Source organism: Thermobia domestica, chromosome 10, assembly GCF_964235325.1.
Source record: "Thermobia domestica chromosome 10, izTheDome1.hap1.1, whole genome shotgun sequence".
Classification (NCBI taxonomy): domain Eukaryota; kingdom Metazoa; phylum Arthropoda; class Insecta; order Zygentoma; family Lepismatidae; genus Thermobia; species Thermobia domestica.
In genome coordinates this window covers 150,389,453-150,411,679 of record NC_137463.1, presented here as the reverse complement: position 1 = coordinate 150,411,679, position 22,227 = coordinate 150,389,453, and the positions used below count along the sequence as shown (strand labels likewise).

The window sequence follows — 22,227 nt, the reverse complement described above, 5'->3', positions numbered from 1 at the left end:
TGAATTCATTAAGGCACTAAAATCTTTCCCGTCCGAATCAGCTGGAGGAATGGATAATCTCAGGCCATCGATATTGAAAGACGTTATTCTTAGTCAGAAATGTGAATCAAAGGATCATCTAGTCAGCTCTGTTTGTGATTTATTACACATAATAATATCTGGAAATGTACCAATCTTTTTAAGACCTATCTTCTTCGGCGCATCATTGATAGCGCTCAGGAAGAAAAGTGTAGGGATACGCCCAGTAGCGGTTGGAAACGTTTGAAGACGTTTGGCAGCTAAGATCATTTGTTTCCGAATGCGCGAATCATTAATAGATATATTGTCCCCACACCAAGTAGGCGTATGCACACATTCTGGAGCTGAAGCTGCCGTACATGCTGCTAGAATGTTTTATTCGTTTCCACACTCACAAGTGAAGGCATTTTTGAAAATCGATTTCCGAAATGCATTCAAGGAAATCAATCGAGATTCCATGCTGGCGGCAGTAAAAAACCACTTTCCAAATTTCTATCCCTACGTTTTTCAATGCTATTCTGAACCTAGCAACCTTTTTGTAGGAGACAATATTATCTTTTCTCAACGAGGCGTTCAGCAGGGCGACCCCCTAGGTCCAGCACTGTTTGCTTTGACCCTCCAACCAGTTGTCAATAATATAAACACAGAATTGAATGTGTGGTATCTCGACGACGGGACCATAGCCGGAAGGAAATACTGATGCAGTACTACATAGTTTAGACAACATTCGCTCACAGGAAACATCCATCGGTTTACATCTCAACCACTCAAAATGCGAAGTGAGTTTTCTAGGTGCTAAGGAAGAGGAAATTCAGGGTCTTTATAATAAATTTAATGAATCTGCACCTGGTATACAACTACTGTAATCAACTAATGCTGAACTCCTAGGCGCAGCTCTATCACCAGAAGCCCGGAGGAAAATATTGGTAGAGAAGATTTCGAAATTAGAGTTACTCTTGTCACGCTTATCAACATCTCAGCTCATTCAGCGTTTTATTTATTGCGAGCCTCTTTGTCAATACCAAGATTACAGTATTTCCTCCGATGTTCTCCCTCCTGGCGTGAAGAGGACTTACTCGAGAAATTTGACGATACTATAAGAACAGGATTGGAATCTATCCTCAACTGCGCCCTAAGCAATGAATCATGGTTACAAGCATCATTACCAGTCCGAAATGGAGGTCTCGGAATCCGTCGGGCCACAGATGTTGCTAAGCCATCATTTCTTGCTTCTTTTTATGGCTCAATGGCTTTTTATGGCTTTCAATTAACTGGAACTCTGCTACAGAGAGAAGTCGAATTGGACACCGATTCAGAGGTACAAAACTGCATCGACAATTGGTCTGATTTAGTGGGGTCTGCTCCTCCGGCTAACGAGAAAAGAAATCTTCAATCAGCCTGGGACGAACCCATAGTAAAACATGATCTTTCCTCATTAATACAATCAACTCATAAGATCGAAGGCAAGGCCAGATTCCTCGCTGTTTTGTCCCCGGAAAACGGTGCATGGCTTCTAGTTTTACCGTCATCTTCTGTTTGTCTACATCTCAGCAACGAAAGTTTTCGCATAGCTACACTCTGCGGTTAGGAGCAGATATTTGCGAACCACACCGTTGTCGTGCTTGTAATGCTCTCGTCGATAAGAGAGGCTTACATGGCTTATCATGCAAGAGCAGCGCAGGTAGACAGTCACGACACTCAAGTGTAAACGATATCATTTTGAGAACTCTCACATCTGCAGGTGTCCCATCAGTACGAGAACCAAACGCATGCAGTCGTTCAGACGGGAAAAGACCAGATGGAATGACTTTAGTGCCCTGAAAAAAAGGGAAAGCTCTAATTTGGAACTTTACCTACACAGATACTTATGCTCCCTCCAATCTTCCACATTCATCATCACGCCCAGGTCTCGTAGCTGCTCTTAAGGAGACCGATAAGAGGAATAAATATATTAATCTCGTTGATAAATATTGGTTTGTTCCCATTTCCATCGAGTCAAGTGGTACTTGGGGACAAGAAGGAGCTAATTTTATCAAGGAAATCGGTCATCGTACTTCCCTTATATCGGGAGATAAACGATCTAAATCGTTCCTTATTCAACGGATCAGTGTCGCAGTTCAACGTGGGAACGTGTCAGCCATTTTGGGTACGTTACCTACAGGTAAAGAATTAGAGGAGATCTTTCTCGTATAAGGAAGAAAATAACGACTTGGTTTCTGAGTACCAGCGACGGAAAGATATTTTAAACAATATGCACTTAAGAATTTATCTCATCATAGATATTTTAAACAATATGCACTTAAGAATTTATCTCATCATAACTGTCATCGTCATTGAAAGATACAGTTTCATTTTCACGTTTACTATCCCAATTTCATTCTAATGTATATGAGTATCTTTCTTTTACCATAATTTCTTGTTTTTTAGCATTTCTTGTTATTTTGCCACAATTTCGTCTTATCTTGATAGTATTTGTGTTTCTATTAATTGTGTTAAGAGCTTATGATCATTATGAATTAGTTGATCTATGTGTATCACATATGAAGTTGATCGTATGTGTAAATAAATTTGGTGTATAGTAAATAATATGAACAGAGTGAACTGCCTCATGCTGACTCTTACTCATTCATTCATTTCTGTGCTAGTGGTCGACCACTGAGCTACGGGAGTATGATCAGCTTATTTTGTGTTATTTATTTCTTGTGTCATAACTAACAAGTCAGTTTCTGGCAATTATTTTGTTGAGAACATCCACTACATTCTAAATATTTTAAGTACGAATTTACTGTTAATAATAAATTCTAGTTTTTTAGGAGGAAAAAAATACCGGAAAATATAATTCATAATGATACGTATGAATTTCTGTGTTTAGGTTTTAAACCAAGCTCTGGAACTGTGCAAGAGTTGAATTTCCGATCATCTAAAAACGTATGGGGTTATTTTAGTGTCGCTGCTTCTGGTGGTCTTCACGAATTTGCAGACTCTCAGTTCGGCCATTGTTTCTCTTGGGGAGAAGATAGGGAACAAGCACGAGAGTAAGTACTAATTGATAGCTGAAAAGTCTATGATTATTAATTGAAATAAGACCTAAACTAAATAATAACTTTTTAAATGTAATTAGAATAAATTATTAATATTTCACTACAGTGCTGCAAATAGTATAATCCTGTTCTTCAACAGTAACTAAAGTGTTGGTGTAGGCGCGGTGACAGATTGGTAGAACGTTGACGTCCGGTACATGTGGTGCCTGTTCGATTCCAGCTCGTGCCAAGTGGGCTTTATGGTGGACAAACACAATGTGCGTGGATTTTCTCTAAATTCTCTAGTTTCTTTCCACTTTCTTAATTGCATCATTTAATTCATTTTCACCAGTACATCTTCCTTACCCTACGCGGCATAACGGTGATACGTAAAACTGAAAGATTTCATTTAATTTATTTCATAAGCTCTTGCTTGTTAAATTCAAACATAGGCACTACAAAGTATCGTCTTCATGCAATTCTAGTACTAGTATCTCTAGTAAATATATTATTTCCGTTAGTCTTCTTCTTCTTGTTCTTCTTCTTCTTCTTCTACTACTACTACTACTACTACTACTACTACTACTACTACTACTACTACTACTACTACTACTACTACTACTACTATTACTACTACTACTACTACTACTACTACTACTACTACTACTACTACTACTACTAATAATAATAATAATAATAATAATAATAATAATAATAATAATAATAATAATACATAGAGAATGTGTATTGTGAATGTGCTGTACATTTCATGTGTCATCGATTTCATGAAACTCTTTAACTCACTCTTTCTGGTGTGCCGATTTAAAACATTAGGAACAAGTCTTGTTAAGGAGATTGGTTCATTAAATCTCCGTTATAGATCTACCCTGTCCGTGTGTCCGTCTATCCGCAAGACGAAAACATCTCAAGGATTATTTCATGGATCACCACCACATGTGTTCAGTATGTAGAGCAGCGTTTCCCAACCTTTTTCAACTTGCGGCACACTGCGGGTGTAACTTGAATTCTCGCGGCACATTCATATATTATTATTATTATTCGTAAATATAAAATACCGTGGTCTTTTTTTCTATGATTGCTCGTCTTCTCACAGGGAAGAAAGCTCGATCCTTGGTTTTCTCCCCGTGGTATATCATTATGCTTATTTTTCATTCTAATTTAAAAATAGAGAACAATTGCACTGAAATATAGAACTCAGGTTTTTAAAAATACACTTTCTTTTTCGAAAACTGTATCCAACTTTTCACTAAGAAGGAAGATCACTAAATAACGAACAAACTAATCTCTTGTACTTTAATAACACAAATGTAGGTAATTTGTATACATGTTCGCTTTACCGAAAGGAATGAATATTTTCATATTTCAAGTTACAAAATATTCTGCAACATTAAGGAAGCAATAATGGTCATAACAATTATAACAAATATTTTTTCAACGTTAAAAATGTACACAAAAGAAATACATTTTGAAACTTATAATTTATTAACATCATTGATCTACATTACAATTTTTAAATATTTTATGAAGGTTAGAATTGTTTAATAATATTAGTAATGTAACATTATTTCAGTAATATCCATTGAAGTCTGCAATTGTTTAATAATAATATATGAAGGTTCCAATTTTTCAAAAATAAGTGAAACAAATTGATGCACGAAGCAAAATTAATGTGCAACTTGAGCTTGATGTCTTTCATAATCTTCTTCAGTTGTGGACTGATAGTTGTTAAACACGCCCTCATGTCGTGTTCCGGAGTTAACAGTTATGACCCGTTCTTACACTTAATTGTGTTCATTGCAGAAAATCCTGCTTTACTTAAGTAGGATGTAAAAAAAGGAATATAAACTTTGTAGAAATAACTGGATATTCTCTCCGGAGAGAAATCCAGAATGAAGCCTTGTCTTCTTGTGAGTGCTGGAGCTTCAAATCTCGGTCATTCCTCACATCGACCAGTTCACTTTTTCCTTTACATTTAATTCTGGTGACTGTAGGGCAGAAGGCGCAAAGGAGTCCCTCACCCAGTCAAATGAATTAAACTGAAGCGTAGGAAAAATACTTCTCAACATTGGTACACAACAAAGACAATGTGTCTGAAATGAGTAGAGGTCTGCGCGGATGCGGATATCCGCAGCAAAATGGGTATCTGCGGATATTTCGCTTCTGTGCGGATATGGTTTCCTACATATTTTCCCTACCTAAAAAAATCCTATGAAATTTGTGATGATGGTGGGAAGAGCACTAAGAAACGTTTGTTTTGAATTAGAAGTTTTAAAACCGGTTGAAAAATAACTAAAATCAAAATACAAGTGTTTGAAGCTTGTGACTCAGTGACAGCAAATGGACAAGAAATGACACGAGAGAGTTGTCCTTTTATTGCTCTTTTCAATAACTATTTAAAATGTGTTTTAAAAATTTTTCGAAATCATGACTATTATAGAATATGTAAGTTTTATATATTTGCTACCTCATTATCTGCGGATGCGGGTGCGGATAGAGATGCTGTGGACGCGGATGCGATATTTTATATCCGCGCAGACCTCTAGAAATGAGTGTTGAGAGGATTGTGTAAATTTTACAGACTTTGTAATATCAAATGTCACATTTGTTTTGTTTTCTAATTCTGACCTCCCAAAATGAGAGTTTCTCCCTAAATGAGCAAATTTTATCACTTAAGGTTAGGCTATTTTCCAATTTTTCCCGCATGCGTTTATTGAGGGTATTCAATGTTTGGAATATATCGGTAAGAAAAGTATTGCACTAAGAATCATCACTAAGGAAATTGACATTTTCACTTTCTTCTGACAGAAAGAATAGAATAAGTTGGTCCTTAATTGCATAAAAGCTTGACAATACACGACTACGAGACAACCACCTCGAGTTCATCGCGGCACACCGGTTGGGAAACGCTGATGTAGAGAATCAAAAGTTAGGAATCGACTTCGGTTACTGAGGCAATGTTCAAATCGGCAATAGTAGAAATAAACAATTACCGGTTTTTTACGTTGATCACTAAAGCATCCCAAAAGAACATCTCATCTCATCTCCTTTAGTTTCTACTAAAACTAGAAGCAGTAAAGATCGAGTAAGACTTTTAGTTTTAGTATTGATCTAAACAGACCAAAAATGATCCGATAGCGAGAAGCTTTTTAAAAAAGTTTTTTTAAAGTTTTTTTTTTTTTTTTTTTAAGCGATTTAGCGTTCTAAGAATAGGAAATAGGTTCCCTCTTAAACCCTTATTCAAACCGGAAGTTTTATGAGGAAAGCGATTCAAGTGTGACACGAAATTATGGACGAGTTCATGCGCAAACGAAGTGCTTTTGTGTACAATTAAACCTATTAGAGGGAAAACCCCTCGATCTCAACCGTTCCGGAGATATAATAGAGGAATAAAGGGAAGGCTGGTGCCCCGATATTTTGCGAATTTTTGAATATGTAGCGTTACTACAAGTAAAAGAGTCCTTCAAAAATGAATAATTCCTTGCATCAACGAAACTGTAGTAATATGTCGCCTTAGACATGAGGGTTACAAAACCGAAGAGTCTATAAAAAATTCTAGGGAAAGAATGTTTTGGACTGGGAAGGCGAAAAATATCGGAGTTCCATTGTTGCCTGAAATAGCCGTGTCAGATATCTATGTTCAGGTTTCTTGGTACGCTCAATCGAATAAAGATATCATCAGTCAAATAGGATAAAAAATGTAAAAAATGATGACCGTCCGAATTTTCCAAACATTCATAATTTCTATCGGAACTGTATGGGATATACAGTATAAAAGGCGTACCGGTTTTCGTTTTTATAAGTTGAAGATACTATTTTTGCTTATTGATCCATATATTGCGTTTTAATATATGCCACACAACTACACACTGTCGTACTTACGTTTGCAACAATATGTGTTTATGATTCATACTATTTAATTTGTTTCTCAATAACACTTTTGCACAGAATATAACATTGTATTTTTGTTCACACAATAACGTCTCTGGTCCTGTGGCAATGTAATTAATACATTTTTATATCACCTTTTCTCATTTTCTACGAACTGACGACATGATATACTAGCATGTAATATCATACAATTTTGTTCTTCGTTTCAATGGCGTTTGTTATTCCTTTTTTTTTCGGGTCCTGGATAAAAGCTACCCCTCACCTCAATATTCAACACCACTTTTATTCCATCCTAGTGCATCTTTCTTAACGTTTTAATGCAATTTTCAAACATATTCACTCGCAACATAGCCGAAAATTCGCAAAATATCGGAGCACCAACCTTGCTTTTATATCTCCGGAATGGTTGGGGTCGAGGGTTTTCCCCTCTAATGGGTTTAATTGTACACAAAAACACTTTGTTCGCGCATAAGCTCGTCAACAATTTCGTGTCACACTTGAATCGGTTTCCTCGTTAGATAGAAAACACATTTGGGTTTAACGTTGATCCCCATTGAACCGTAATAGATAGCGAAAAGGTGTTTCCTGTGGCAGAAATTACCACTTTCAGTTTTAACGTTGATCACTTCAGAGTAAAAACAGTAGTAGATAGCAAGAAGTACCTTTCTTCACTCAACTAAGTATCTCAAGATTATTATTCCGTCTTCACTCTAAATTTCTATTACAATCGAGAGGTAGAAATCTAGTACAACTTCGGCCTACAATGTTCAGAAAGTAACACTCCCTACAAATCACTCCATATTTGGCGAGTGGATGTGTAAAGTGCGTTAAGTCAAAAGTTAGTGTTAGACAAGTCGCTTTTGAAAGTTCAAATATAAATCTAAAAATCCAGTTTTGGGTTTCAGAATAAATCGAAAAAGCAGCCCTATTAACATGAAGAGCTACAATAGTTAATCATTTTCCCAAAACCGGATTTTGAATTTATGCCTGAACTTTTTTTTCTTCAGAAATTTAGAGAAAAAATGAACTGATTTCTCTAAAACACTAATTTTTGACTTTACACACCTACCCGCCATATATATATATATATATATATATATATATATATATACTTACCGCGAATTTTTAAATGTAATTACACGCTTTTAAGTAATATTTTTTACACAAAATATTTCTGAATTTTAACTAGTGTTCGCTTATACTTATTTTTAAAAAGTAAATCAAACCAACCCATACCCTACACAAGGTAAACCTATAGTTAGACTTTTGCCCAGTGACAAAATATAAGCGCGTTTGCCAAGAACGCCGATATTCCTGATACTACGGCGCGCAGGGGCCCCGTAGAAAGGTCTAATATATTAACAACGAACCTACTTGGCTATTGTTTGCATTCCTTGACGGGTCATCCTTTGGAAGAGCTGGTGCCAAATATTAAATTAGTTATATCTGTGGAGAGTGTTTTACAGGTCCTTAAAGAGTGTAATTTGAATAGGAAGGGCCGTATTGTGAGTAGATCATTTGCCCCGGACCCCACGTTACATGGGAAGGGGTGTCATAGGACGCCATAAGCTATTTAAGAAAAGTATAAATTTACTTTTCATGATTTAATCTTGAAAGTAAAATATATATATATACATATAGAGATCGTGAAACATCATTTTGTAAAACACATTTACAAGTGTTACAATTAATTGGCTGAAATAGTGTGACGTCGCATCTTTCTTGTTGCTGTGGTGATAGCCGTTTTATTTCCTAAATATAGCTATTTTCTTTCCTAAACAACACGGGCTAGGAACTTAAATAAGCGAAAATAGTGATATGTTAAAATCCGGATTGCAAACACTGAGTAAACGAAATTGTTGTACATATTTTTAAAGACTTGGTTATATTTTTAAAATTAAAATTAAGAAAAAAACAGTGATTACGTAAAATGTATGTTAAATAGCTGTTATTATGTGTATGATGAATATTGATACGGATTTTCTTTTTAAAATAGTGAAAAGCAGCAAAAGTCTAATGCATGTCCATCTATCAGCAATTGGTTTATATAGAAAAGTGCTGTCAACACATGTGGCTACACTGCTAGTAATTTTTCAGCACAGATATGTCTACAAGCCTAATAGTATTGTAATTTTGTAGTTATTAATTATGCACATTGTGAAGTATGAGCACAATAAATATAATTGGGATTATTCTAAAAGTTTGTAATGCTTTTTCTTTTAAAAAAAAATCTATATTTACACTATTTTATGTGTACCAACAGCTCATCAATATAAACGTTAGAGAGTTTATTATATTTGCATATTTGTTGTCCTTTACGGTGGATTGCATGATAATGGCGCTAGCGTTAATTATGCGATTTCTATCTTATCGCTGTCTTTAAACATGTGGCGTCTGCAGAAGTATGTTCGTCACGCAGTACTGTTTCTTTTTTTAATTACTATATTTTATTCGTAAATTTTCTATAGTGATCTTCACATTCGTAATCAGTACTCTTTCATCAAATTTACTCTATCGTCAAAGAAGTCTATGAACGCCAATAATGTTGCATCTTTTATTCCTGTTTGTTGTAGACATCACAATACGCGTATCACTTCACACGTTTGTTTAGAAATATATATATATATATATATATATATATATGACGATCACTATGGTAGTAGAGAGGAATAACATCACTTTTCAGTTTATGTCGCGATACTTCTTCATATAGTTAACAATAGCTTCATGAAAGATAAATGACTGTAGTGTATATCCAGCTTAAGCTTTAACACGACGAAAATTTGTTGCAAAATTCATTTGGACTAACATGCTCATTTCGTAACTGTTTGCGTTAATGCAGCACGAAGTATGCGATTTAGTTTGCAATAATTAGCATAGTAGTTACTTGCAACTTTAGCGTTATGTTGCTGTCCAGAATTTTGCGAAGATCGATAGGGAACGACCCCCAAATAAGAATTTGTAGACTATTAAACTCTAAATTTGGTTGTCCTATGTTCAATAAAACAGGATAACTTGCTGATTTGACAATAATAAAAGTTGCTGATAACTTATTACGTTACCTTAGGAATTGAACGATCAGCCCAATTATTGTCGAACTGAACAGTAACCTGCTGCATTGTTCTAACCATTTCTGTTCAAACTGCGTCTAAGAAAATGCAGTTTTTAAAGCCAATAATAATAATAATAATAAATGCATAAGAACATCCATGACATAGCAATGATTGAACGGGCTTACTGATTTCTATTCGAAATGAAGAATAAATAAATTTATAAAATTTAATTGATGCAGGATTTACTTAAAAGGAAGAGTACGACGAACAGTTTTTTTTTTTTTTTTTTTTTTTTGGTTAATCCTCTTGGGTCAAATAATCAACACAAGGCGATTAAAAAAACAGTAATAGTCATAATGATAATGATAATGATAATAATGATATTGATAATGATAATGATAGTCAGTCGATTTCTTAGAAATCCATTTAATATTTTGTAGTCATATCAGTACTGTTAACTGAGAGAGTAAATTACTAGCTACCTGTTAGTGTGTTTATTAATGGTAATCAATGTAGAAACTGACGAAAAAAGTATTACTCAAGGTCGAATAGGATAAAAACGAGGATAATAATGGACTACACTCTAATAGTGATGGAGACGTTATTATGCGTGATAGTGATTTCCTGAATGCTTGAACTCCGTTTTCTTTTCTTTTTTCTTTTCCTTCAGGTTTACGAAAATCTTACGAATCGATGTAAGAAGTGACTTGCACTAAGGAGGAATTACATTGGGAAATAATTTACACCTGTGTGACTTCTTATTTTTGGTTAATTAGAAAGTTATCTATCGCTCTCGTGTAATACATATAATTAAAAAAAAATACTGTACGACAGTAATAACAGAAAAATGAAAAAAATAGTCACGCGATGGGATTCGAACCAGGTCCAAAACTATTACAACACATAAAAACAAACCACTTTCGCATGGCTAATAAAAGCTTTTTTTCCAGTTCTCTTGACAGATAATGAACTCCTTAACAACCTTGTTTTTTCAGAAATTTTTGTTTCTCCTTTGGGTAGAAAAGCATGTGCATTGCTTTTAAAAAAAAATCTGCATTTGCCAGGGTACTATTTTGTTCTAAAAGTATCATTACGTTAAGTAACAAGAGAAAAACTGAATATTTAAAACATCAAATTGTGAGCTGTGTTCGGAAATCTCTGTATATTTTTTCCTTCATTTCCCCTCCTATTGCTTGGAATGCGTTGTTACCAAACTGACAACTCTAAGGGACTTAGAAAACTTTACACCTGCAACTATGTTTTGGAGAAGTGTACATAGAGGAATTCGAACTTACATAGTACATAGAAGAATTGAAAGACATGTGCAACGTAGATAATGACAGCGCTAGATGCTGAAAAGTATAGAGTAGGTGTGATTTAGAGGACTTAGTGCGCTAATTATTTAAAATATATTGCAAAAATTATATACCTGGATGTATATATAATACATATATTACACCACTGTTTGTTACAGTAAAACTATTAGAAAACAAGCGTAAAATATAGTCTTAAGCCTTCACTCGGACGAAGAATACCCGTGGAAAATACTTTAAATTTTGGCTAAAAATGCATTAATGTAATGTACATTTGTTTAAATTTTATATATTTTGACGTTCTGATAATTGTATGTATTCTGTAAATTAGTGCAATTCTGACGAAAAAAATGTAGTCGTTATAAAAATTTTGTAAATATCCAAACATGCGAAACTAATATCTATATAGAGCATTAATGGAATATTATTCAGGTTGTTGATATATTATTATAATGTGTTCGATATGCTCAATAACTTATAATAAACTTGAATTGCTTACCGAACTTCGGTGACGGTATTGTTTAAAACATATCAACGGAAGATCCTCTCTCTCCCGGCAAAAATTGGTTTCACAAGAAGAATGATGTTATTAAACAGTATGAATAAATTATGACTTAATGTGACACTAGTCAAACAATATTTGAAGTTCATACAGTATAGTGTTCAGTTTCATATCACACACATAAAACAAATTGCAAGCAGCAATAATTTAATTGATAGTAGAACTAAAGATGCTAATTTTGTCATGTTGGTTGAAAAGCAAATGTTTGATCTTGTGACGTGTTACTAACGAAGATAATTATTTTCGAAGACTTACAACTTTGTAATGTTTATAGTTTACATTGTATCACAACTGAAAGTATTATATCTCTTACCTTTTGATGTACACGGATTATGCTATTTGCTATATGATATTTAGTGGTAAGACACTTCCTTCATCAATGTGTTGAAAATCCTTAAATTTTCTTCTTTGTTCTTCTTTTTCTTCAGTTTAAACAGCACCAAAACAAACAATTAATAAGTTAATTACTCGTTTTTTTTGTCATTGTCACAATTATTTTAACACCTTCTTCCCTCCTTTCCCCACTTATACTTATTTATCTGATATTCCAAGCTCGACTAACTGAACAATATAGACTTCTTTATAAATTTCCTTCTTATTTTTTTTTTTTTTTTATTGTTTTTGCAGGTAAATTGGCATCTAGAACTAGTTAGTAAAACTATTTACTCTGCGTATACATACTATTCAAAATACGATATTCTTATCCCTTCCTTTTAAAGCCATCAGTGTCTAACTCTTGGGATATCTATGTAGCAGTAACAGTTTATTTCACCAGCTTAATTTCCCGAATCCTGATCACAAACACGACATTGTAACAAAATGTGTGTCCAGTGTGTTGGAGAAACTTATACCTTAGTTCCTATTATAATCAGTCAGTAAAGGAAGCTGTGTCTTCAGAACAACTTCAACAAACTTTATAAGCGCTGAGAACTGATTTAATTTTTATATGATGGATTACATTTTTCGCATCGTAACCGTTACTTGATGCATTTTTCTGTAACATTCGGAATGAAAAAGAGGAATAAAGGTACCATAGTTGGTTAGAAAATATAAGTCCACTGTTTTCTCAAATAGTAATATTGTTTCATGTTGTCGTTCGCAGAACTTTTTCGTTATAAAAACATCTTTTGGTGTTCTTATAATTGTCTATTCAATCTTTGCATATTTTATTTTATATAAATATAATTGTGAGTATAATACTTATATATTCATTTATTTTTATTTTTTAAGGAATTTGGTAATTGCCCTGAAAGAATTATCAATAAGAGGAGATTTTCGTACAACTGTTGAGTACCTTATAACGTTACTAGAAACTGAAAGTTTTCAGCAGAACAAAATAGACACGAGCTGGTTAGATATTTTAATTGCTGAGAGGGTGCAAGCGGAGAAGCCGGATACCATTTTAAGTGTTGTATGTGGAGCTTTACACGTTGCAGATCAAACTATTCTAAATGCATTTCAAAACTTTCAGTCATCGTTGGAAAGGTAATACTAATATTTATTGTATATAAAAAAATATTTTTGGAATGTAAGAGAAAATTCTACTTCGATCATCATTGTTAAATTGAGTTTTTTATTATTATTATGTTGTTATTTATAATTATTATTTGTTATTATTGGCATTAGTATTAGTATTATTAGGTGGCTCTGCCATGTTGTACTTGAGCGCCCTGCCTCCCAAATCTAGCCTCGTTGGCACATTCGGTACCATATACATCTTTCTGCCTCCCATGTGGTGCCCGCGGCGCCACAACCTGCTATTTCTGTTCCCTGAGGCTGTTCAATTCGCCGTGTTTCGGACTAATAGCCTACTTCCCTTTAAATTTTAACTCAGAGTTTGAAAAGTACACTCCGCATTTATTACATTTGGTGCTGAGTCACCCACCCTCGTTGTTATGAACTACAGGCGTGTTCAAATTATTGGACTCAACATTCAGTTTCTGAATTTTTTATTGTTCCTACAATATTATGTGACAAAACACGTTCGAACTTAGTCCAAATTATTGCTTTGTAACTGTCCTAATTTCTAGTGGGTGTGTCGCATGTTTTTCAATATCAATAAATCATATGCGTACGTGACATTCGAATTCTATACAGTGTGTATATCCAAATTGGAAACAAACAATGAAATCGAATACTTACAAGAAAATGATCTCTCACACAAAGATTAATATTTCGTATGAAATCCCTTATTCTTTATTAAGTCTTCTATCCTTTGTGGCATGCTATCTAGGAGTTTAACACATTTTGCCTTCAATTCAGCATCATGATACCACCAGTTGTTAAGCTCCTCGATCAATTGATGTTTGGTTGTAATGTGCTTCTTCGTTAGCTTTACCTTCATGAAGCTCCAAAGGTTTTCAATCGGATTCATATCAGGTCTATTGCCCGGCCACGGAAGAACACTAATTTCGTTGTACCCGAAAAATTTTGTCACAGTTTTGGACCGGTGGCATGGGTCTCCATCATGCATAAAGATGAAGTGTGCGTCATCAAACCAGACTGTAGTTTGGGGAAGCAGTTCTTCTTGAAGAACTTGTAGGTATTGGTCGTGTTTCATTGTTCCCTCTAATATGTACAGACTCCCAGCCCCGAATACAGACATCACATCCCTGACCATGACTGAAGTAGGATGCTTCACGGTTTGTTGGAGACATTGCAACTTCAATTCATCCTCAGGTCGACGTCGCACATATTGTGAACATTCATCAAACACGAAGACACATAATTCATCACCGAAGCACTATTCTCCAATCATCAGCAGTCCATGTTCTAGGCCTCGTGCCCATTCGAGGCGCTTCTTTGCCATGATGGGAGTAATTTGTGTTCTCTTTCTTGGGCTGTTTGCTTTTATTCCCTCAGTACAAAGAATCCTTCTAACACTTTTAGGCGAAATGTCTGCACCATACTTAGCCATTTTTATGTTTAAGTCTCTGGAAGTTGGTTTGTGTTTCTCCGAGCCAATCTTTTTAGTTTTCTGATACCTCTTAACGATAACTTTGGTTTTCGCCCTGACTTTCAAGCCTTATTTTGTTGATATATTTGCTTCTTGCTCATTGCAACAGATATTCTACTCACAGATTTTTGCTCTACCCCAACTTTACTAGCAATTTGTCGTTGTGTATATCTTCCTTCCGCCAGAAATGTTTTGATAATTTCCACTTTACATGGAAAAAGGTCTCTGGCTTTTCCCATTATGCCGCAATTACAGAACTTCACAGAAAAAAAGATTAATATACAAACACGTCACGATCATTTTGAACTGGTCCATTCGAACTGTTCAACGCTTTGAATGTCGTAACTGCTTATGACTGCAACCACAACACTGTAGACTGTAACTTGTTGATAAAAACCAGAATAGCTGTCTACAACTAAAACACGACTTTCAGAACTCCCCTTCCCCCACTAACGCCATCTGCTGTTCAGCGGTGACATCACCACTTCAACTATGCAGTAAACAAATGAAGGATCCTGTATGAGTGGCTTAACCATTAAATTACATGTTCTAGAACTCCGAAATTAGGACTGCAACATCCGCTTTGCATTTTTCGAGCGTGAGCCTTATAATTTGAACACGTCTGTAGTGAGATGGTAGTCCCCAACTTCGGTCCACACCATTACATCTCCGTCCCCTGCCACCCGACGACCGTAAGTGTAACGAACTCACCGTCCTTTTCACCATCTAAGATGTCTCTTCTTGAGGTATGAATTTAAAAAAATAAAGTAATACTAAAACTTATTAATAGTAAAAATAAAATAAAGTAATAATAACAAATGTCACGTTTATTCTTTGTGCGTTTAATAAGTCTGAACACTCAATAACAATCGTTGCAGTAGAGGGGTGCCCGTATGGCGAAGTTTGGACTTTGACCTCAGTGCCCTTTGTGACGTCATAGGTCAAAGGTCAAAATAGACCCTATACATACCCATATAATCATATAAGGTAATAAGACCTCATCAAAGGAAGGGGGTCAATAACCTCCGAAAATTGATTTTTTAGCAATTTTTTACCCATGAAAGGGAACGTGATAGATCACCCAAATTTATAGTAATACATATTGGGGTCAATACCATGATACCAAATTTTTAAATTAAACAAATTCCGAAATTTAGAGGGTGGGCCAAGGTACCCCTCCCAAATTTTAAGAAGAGTGCACTAATATACGTAGGTCTTATGTAAGATAATTGACCCCTATACATACCCATATAATCATATAAGATAATAGGACCACATAAAAGGGAATGACTTAGGTCAAAACCAAACACGTGGTACAGCGTATTGCTTACGTTTATATTTTGGCAATTTTTTACCCATAAAAGGGAACGAGGTGGACCACCTAAATTATTCGTAATACCAAATGTTTAAATTGAACAATTTCCAAAATTGAAGGGGTGGGCCAAGGTACCCCTCCCAAATTTTTAAAGGGGTGCACCAATGTAACCATATCTTATGTAAAAGAATGGACCCCTATACATATCCATATAATCATATAAGGTAATAGGAACTCATCCAAGGGTGTAAATAGGTCCAAAAACCAAACACGTGGCCGTACTAATTTTCAACAATTTTGTACCCATAAAAGGGAACGAGATGGACCATCCAATTTTATGGTGATTTATATTAAGATCCTGTACTATTATACCGAATGCTTAAATTAAACAATTTCCAAAATTAAAGGGGTGGGCCATGGTACCCCTCTCAAATTTTTAAAGGTGTGCACCAATGTAACAATATCTTATGTAAAAGTTGAGTTGATTTTGAGTTTAACGCCCCGTTCAGCAGCGAGGCTATATGAGACGTGGACCGACTGATTCACGTGGAATCCGAACCACATGAGCTCCCGTCGGGAATCGAACCCAGGTCTCCAAAGGCGCGTACGCTAACCGCTTAGCCACAAAGGAGCTCCTTATGTAAAAGAATGGACCCCTATACATATCCATATAATCATATAAGGTAATATGAACTCATCTAAGGTGGTAAATTGGTCCAAAAGCCAAACACGTGGTCGTACTAATTTTCAACAATTTTGTACCCATGAAAGAGAACGAGATGGACCACACAAATTTATTATGATATATATTAAGGTACTGTACTATGATACCAAATGCTTATATTGAACAATTTCTAAAATTGACGGGGTGAGCCAAGGTACCCCTCCTAAATTTTTAAAGGGGTGCATCAATATACCCATGTCTTATGAAAGGGAATGAACCCCTGTATACGCCCATATAACTATATAAGGTAATTAAACCTCATCAATCTGGATAAATTATGTCAAAAATCTCCGAAATTTAACTTTTTGGCAATTTTTTACCCATAAAAGGGAACGAGATAGACTCCCAATACTAATAGTGATACATACCATGGTCCTAGGCTACTAGACCAAATTTTTAAATTTGGCAATTTCCAAAAATTAAGTAGGGTGATCCTATGTACCCCTTCCAAAATCTAGAGGGAATTGCCCTAAGTACCCCTAGGTCATTGACTTCAGGCCAAGGGCATTGACCTTTGACCTATAACGTCACAAAGGGCGCTGAGGTCAAAGTCCAAACTTCGCCATACGGGCGTCCCTACTACTGTTGCTAACATTGTCCTGCGCCCATGGTATAATTCCTTTAAAAAATGGTGGACCACAGAATTCCATGTTTGATTTCTGATTTTGAATCAGTATTGAATTAGTTTAGCTTGGGTAGACATTTCTTATCCGTGCGAATTATATTTTGGATGCATTTGTTTCAAAATGCCGGGTGTATTTTATTGGTAGCTTAATATTTCGTGAATCGTGAGACCTACACTTAACATCTCTTGTCAAACATAGTTTCTCATTTTATAAGTAGTCTTATAACCATAGAAAGGAACCTATGAGAGCAACCCTATTTACATTTTCCAAAATGGCGGCTATTGTATAAGAAAGCATAATACAGTATTTTTTGATGGAGGTTATAATAAAGGCAGAACATGCATTTATCAAAATATACGAAATGAAAATTGATTTTAATCCTTTTAATGTATATGGCAAACAACATTTGATAACAGAATGAATATTAATCATGAATACAAGTAGATAAATATTGTAAACTTCACAAGCCAACAACATGCCATAATCTACCGGAAAGCTTTAGTGGCTAAGGATGTGCGTCATGTAGTCTCTGATACTGCAGTTCATAAAACCAAGGAAACTGAATATGTAATTTCTCTTATTGGGTATGGACTGAACGACCTTGACAAGCTAGCTCCTCTATGATCTGGAATTCATGGTCTGATATCCCAGAGTACCGTCCCAGTGAGGAAGTTAGGTTTTCTATTTTTGATATTATCTGTCACAAACTTCTGAACAGTATACACAGCGTCTCAAATAAATCAATAAAACTAAATGTGCATACTTAGCTTGAAGACCAACAAATCCTACCAATATTCTGTGATGAAGGTGCTTTCCACATTGTCTTTGAATGTGTATAAGCAATCCAGAAGAATTTGCTCATTTTCGTCCAATGATGTCCTCTTCCACATGACAAAAGTTGCCTTGCGGTGTGCAGGAAGTCATGTGAGTTGGTGTTACATATAGATGCACTCATTGAGACTGAAATCTGTAGAAGCTAAACTGTGCAGTCCGTTTTGATTGTAACTCGTTACGGGATATGCTCATTATCTCTGAGGCTATAAAAACATTGCGTTGAATAGCCTTCCGGAATAAGAACGACAAATTAGATTTTGCAGGTGTTACGAAAGAAATGTGCAAAGCTCAAGAAGCACTTCATTCAATGGATACAGTGCAAAGCCAGGCAACATTCAGTGCACTTTGTCCAATATCACAAAGCGTGAGAGCGAAGTTTGAAGAATTCATAAAAGTATACGAGAATAAGTCAGAGCTTCGCAAAAGAAATGCACTTTTCATTGGAATTGGTCTAATGGAGAACTTAATACATGCTGAGCAGAAAGGTGACTGGGAGCTGCGCGTAAAGTCTGTGGATTCACTGATTTCTGTTATGTAAACTTGATTGTATAAATTATGAGTTGTATGAATTCGATATTTGGAAGGAGGAAGAAATATCTAGAAGTAGAAAACAAGTACCTTTACAGCAAATTCTTCCAAGGACCCGTTGTGGTCAAAGACAAAGAGAGGTGATTGAATGCTGTGGCTCCTGATGTGAAATTAGAACAAACTTCTCAGAGACCACAGCAATGCTTCAAAGAAATTTCAAGTAAACACGTAAAAGTGAATGCGACGCTCAATAGCTGGTAGTTTATCACAAACTGCTTTGCATTTCCAATATTAGCGGAGAGATGAATAATTTTATATTAATGGACCATCGTAAAACTTTTTCTCGCCATAAATGTGTGGAAAGAGGAGGGGAATGTTTTAATAGAAATGCTGAGAACCTTTTCATTTATACAACAATGAGGAAATCCTTTAAATGGCTGAGCCTATGTGACTGTATAATTTTGTCACAAAACGGCATATGGATAACGATGAAATACACGATTACTAATTATTGTTCCACATTGCACAGTGATCCAGAAACCCCGAAAACCTGGTCAAAAATCAGATAAGCCTCATGAACTGCATGTGTGGTTTGAAATCATTAGAAATACCAAAAAAGAGATGATAGGAAGTGTCTGAAAGAATATTGTGACCGTGTGCATAGAAGTAACGTATAATATGTATATAAGAAAAATACAGTATAACCTCAGTTTGAGTCCTCTTCACTAACATCTGTGACATGGACCATGAATGTCCGTGGAGCTTCAAGCATTCGTAGTACTTCTCATGATAGTGGCTTTTGTTTTTGTCTGGGTATCATTTTATGACGCATCAGAGGTAACGAGAAGGCGTTGCATCACATCTCGCATGGTAAGCTCCCTTGAGCTCTTCCTGACATGCTGCTCCCGAAATTGCTTCAGATGCTTGTTGCGAGCTTCTTCTGACATCTGTCCAATACGCAGATGGGTGTCAGAGATGATGGCCGCATCGTGAACAAGCACCTTGTTCACAGACGCAGGCATGAAGTACCTGGGATACTGCCGTATGTAGAGCTGCGCTGTCTCTAATGCGTATGTTTGAAATTTCTGTGTGTTGATGGTGTAACCGCTTGACATGGTTTGTAAAATGAAAGCACATTTCTTGATGAGATCAACTCACAGGTCGGTTATGTTTGCAACCTGATCAGGATGGTCAAGGAATTTCGGTGTGTTTCCGTCATTTGTTTTCCCCGAAACTCCGGGCTGTGCCTGAACCACCATGATGCCGAGTGCTTCCTTTATTTGCCGTTGAACTTGTTTCTTCCGTTGTTCTGCCATAGATTTATTCTCTTCTCCCCTAACCTGCCATGATTGTATATCGAAAACGATGTGATACATGCAGAAGCCATTTCATAAATTGAATCCAAGCGTGGGGCGTGGAGAGTCCATATTTGAGACAGGATTTTCCTCTGTCTTCCTGTTTAAGTCATTCATGTATTTTTGAATAGCACCACATACATAACACTTTTGACTCGATGTGTTAGTGAGTGTGTTACAAATCTTCCGATCTATCATAGTCAGTTCAAGTTGATGGTAACCTGATCGGCTATTGTAATCTGCAGCGACCTGTTTCGTTTCCTCCTTCAGCTGTATCCGTACTGCTTAACAAAATCGGGTAGATGGTGCACGTGGATTGTGCCAGATAACGACTCTTAGTTGATCTTGCATGATCGCGAGCAACTGAAGTGGAACGATGGATGTCAGGAACATATCAGAGTCAGATAAAGTTTTATCGGTTGACACGTATTTTTATTGAGAATGCCCGTTTCTGCCATCACAACCCCACTTTGTTATAAATACCTATTTTGGGGTGAAGTTCTGAATGAGGACCTCTTCCTAGACGATAGCTAAGCGTTGAGTTGTCTGATTCAAGAGTTCCTGAAGTGGAATCTCTGCAACTAATTCAGACACTTGTAGTCCGTGTGGATGACATTCTTTTTTGACTCTAACAGTTTGTTGTAGTTTGGGTAGATATCATGCTGTAAATCCTTTGCATCAGACCAATAAGCTGATATTCGTGTTAAGTCATGTCACCCTCCAGGAAGAGCGCAAGTGCTGCATCAGGGTGTATACTCGAGTTCCTGATCCGAAACCTCATGTTGTCTAAGTATCCATGCTACTCTTATTTTCTTTCTCCTACTCGGAGATCTCAGACTTTCTTCCAGTAGCCTCACTTGTTACACCTTTCTTCTTCTCTTAACTTCATAGTGGTAACTTTTGCCAGGATACAGCTAGTGTGAGACTTTCTTAAGTTTTCTGTCTCCCTTCTACGTGATCGTTCACTGCCGTACTCAAAAGAAACATTCCGTCTCCCCTTAGGTGGTGACACACGCTTCTCCTTCTCCACGAGAATAACGTTTTCGTCCAGCTATGTTGCATATTTCAGCAAGAAACGGTTCGTCATGCGATGCACCTTGTCCAATCGTCGAAATGCACGAGTAACAAATACAGTAATGTCGTGCTGAATAGTTTGTCTTTCTTTATCCGTCCTTGGCTTTCACTTCTTCTAGAACGTGGTTTACAAGTTGGTTCCGTTGCCCTTCCCATTCTCCACTCATGGAGTGCAGCAGCAGGAATACAGGTCTCTTCTTTTGCGTCAAAACTCCATTTTGGATCTGAAATGACAGAATAACAATGCTCATCATGATACTTCTTGTTGCAATTACATTTGTTTTCAAACATTCTACTAATGCAGCTTTCACTATTTTTCGTTTTATAGTACACCTATTCATATATAACCTTACTTTTCTACGAAAGGGGCAAAAACGGACAAGTTCTTTCTTTCTTCTCATCTCAAGGGAATATTATTCTAGGTTCGGAACAAGAAATGAGCGTGTAACGAGGTGTAACAAATTTTGCATACCAAAAACCTGTTTTCAGCTTACAATTAATTTCTAACGGACGCAGTGGTACAATTACCCATCTATCCATGGGTATCCATCCAGAACCATCTATCGCATGGTGCACGCATATATCCAACAAATGTCTTTGTTATTGAAAAGATGAATGTCTATATGCATATTAGAATTAAAAATATCATGTCCGTATTCAGTGTGTACAGGTACACAAATTCCAAAACAACGCCGCCTTTATCTCAATACAAAATGCGACAAATCACTAGCATACATTGGTACAATTTAGATGGTTCTGGATGTCTGTTGAGGGGCTACAAATGTCCATGGCAGGGATTTTGTACTCCCCAGATATTTGGCTTCTTAAAACTATATAGCGCACATTCCATCTATGTTTGAAAAAAATATTTTTGGCCATTTTTTTCGGGTTCCTGGACCACTGTGCATTGGTGTGAATTACACACCACCTGAAGCACGAG

General features: G+C 36.1%; 1 protein-coding gene across 1 annotated transcript in view; it reads left to right on the top strand.

The window, feature by feature from the left end:
• ACC (acetyl-CoA carboxylase) overlaps positions 1-22,227 on the top strand; it is a 776,633-nt gene that overhangs the window by 233,538 nt on the left and 520,868 nt on the right. The window contains exons 9-10 of the mRNA XM_081728639.1: positions 2,891-3,053; positions 13,106-13,360. Of these exons, the coding sequence (XP_081584765.1) occupies positions 2,891-3,053; positions 13,106-13,360 (418 nt within the window). The remainder of the gene's footprint in view (positions 1-2,890; positions 3,054-13,105; positions 13,361-22,227) is intronic.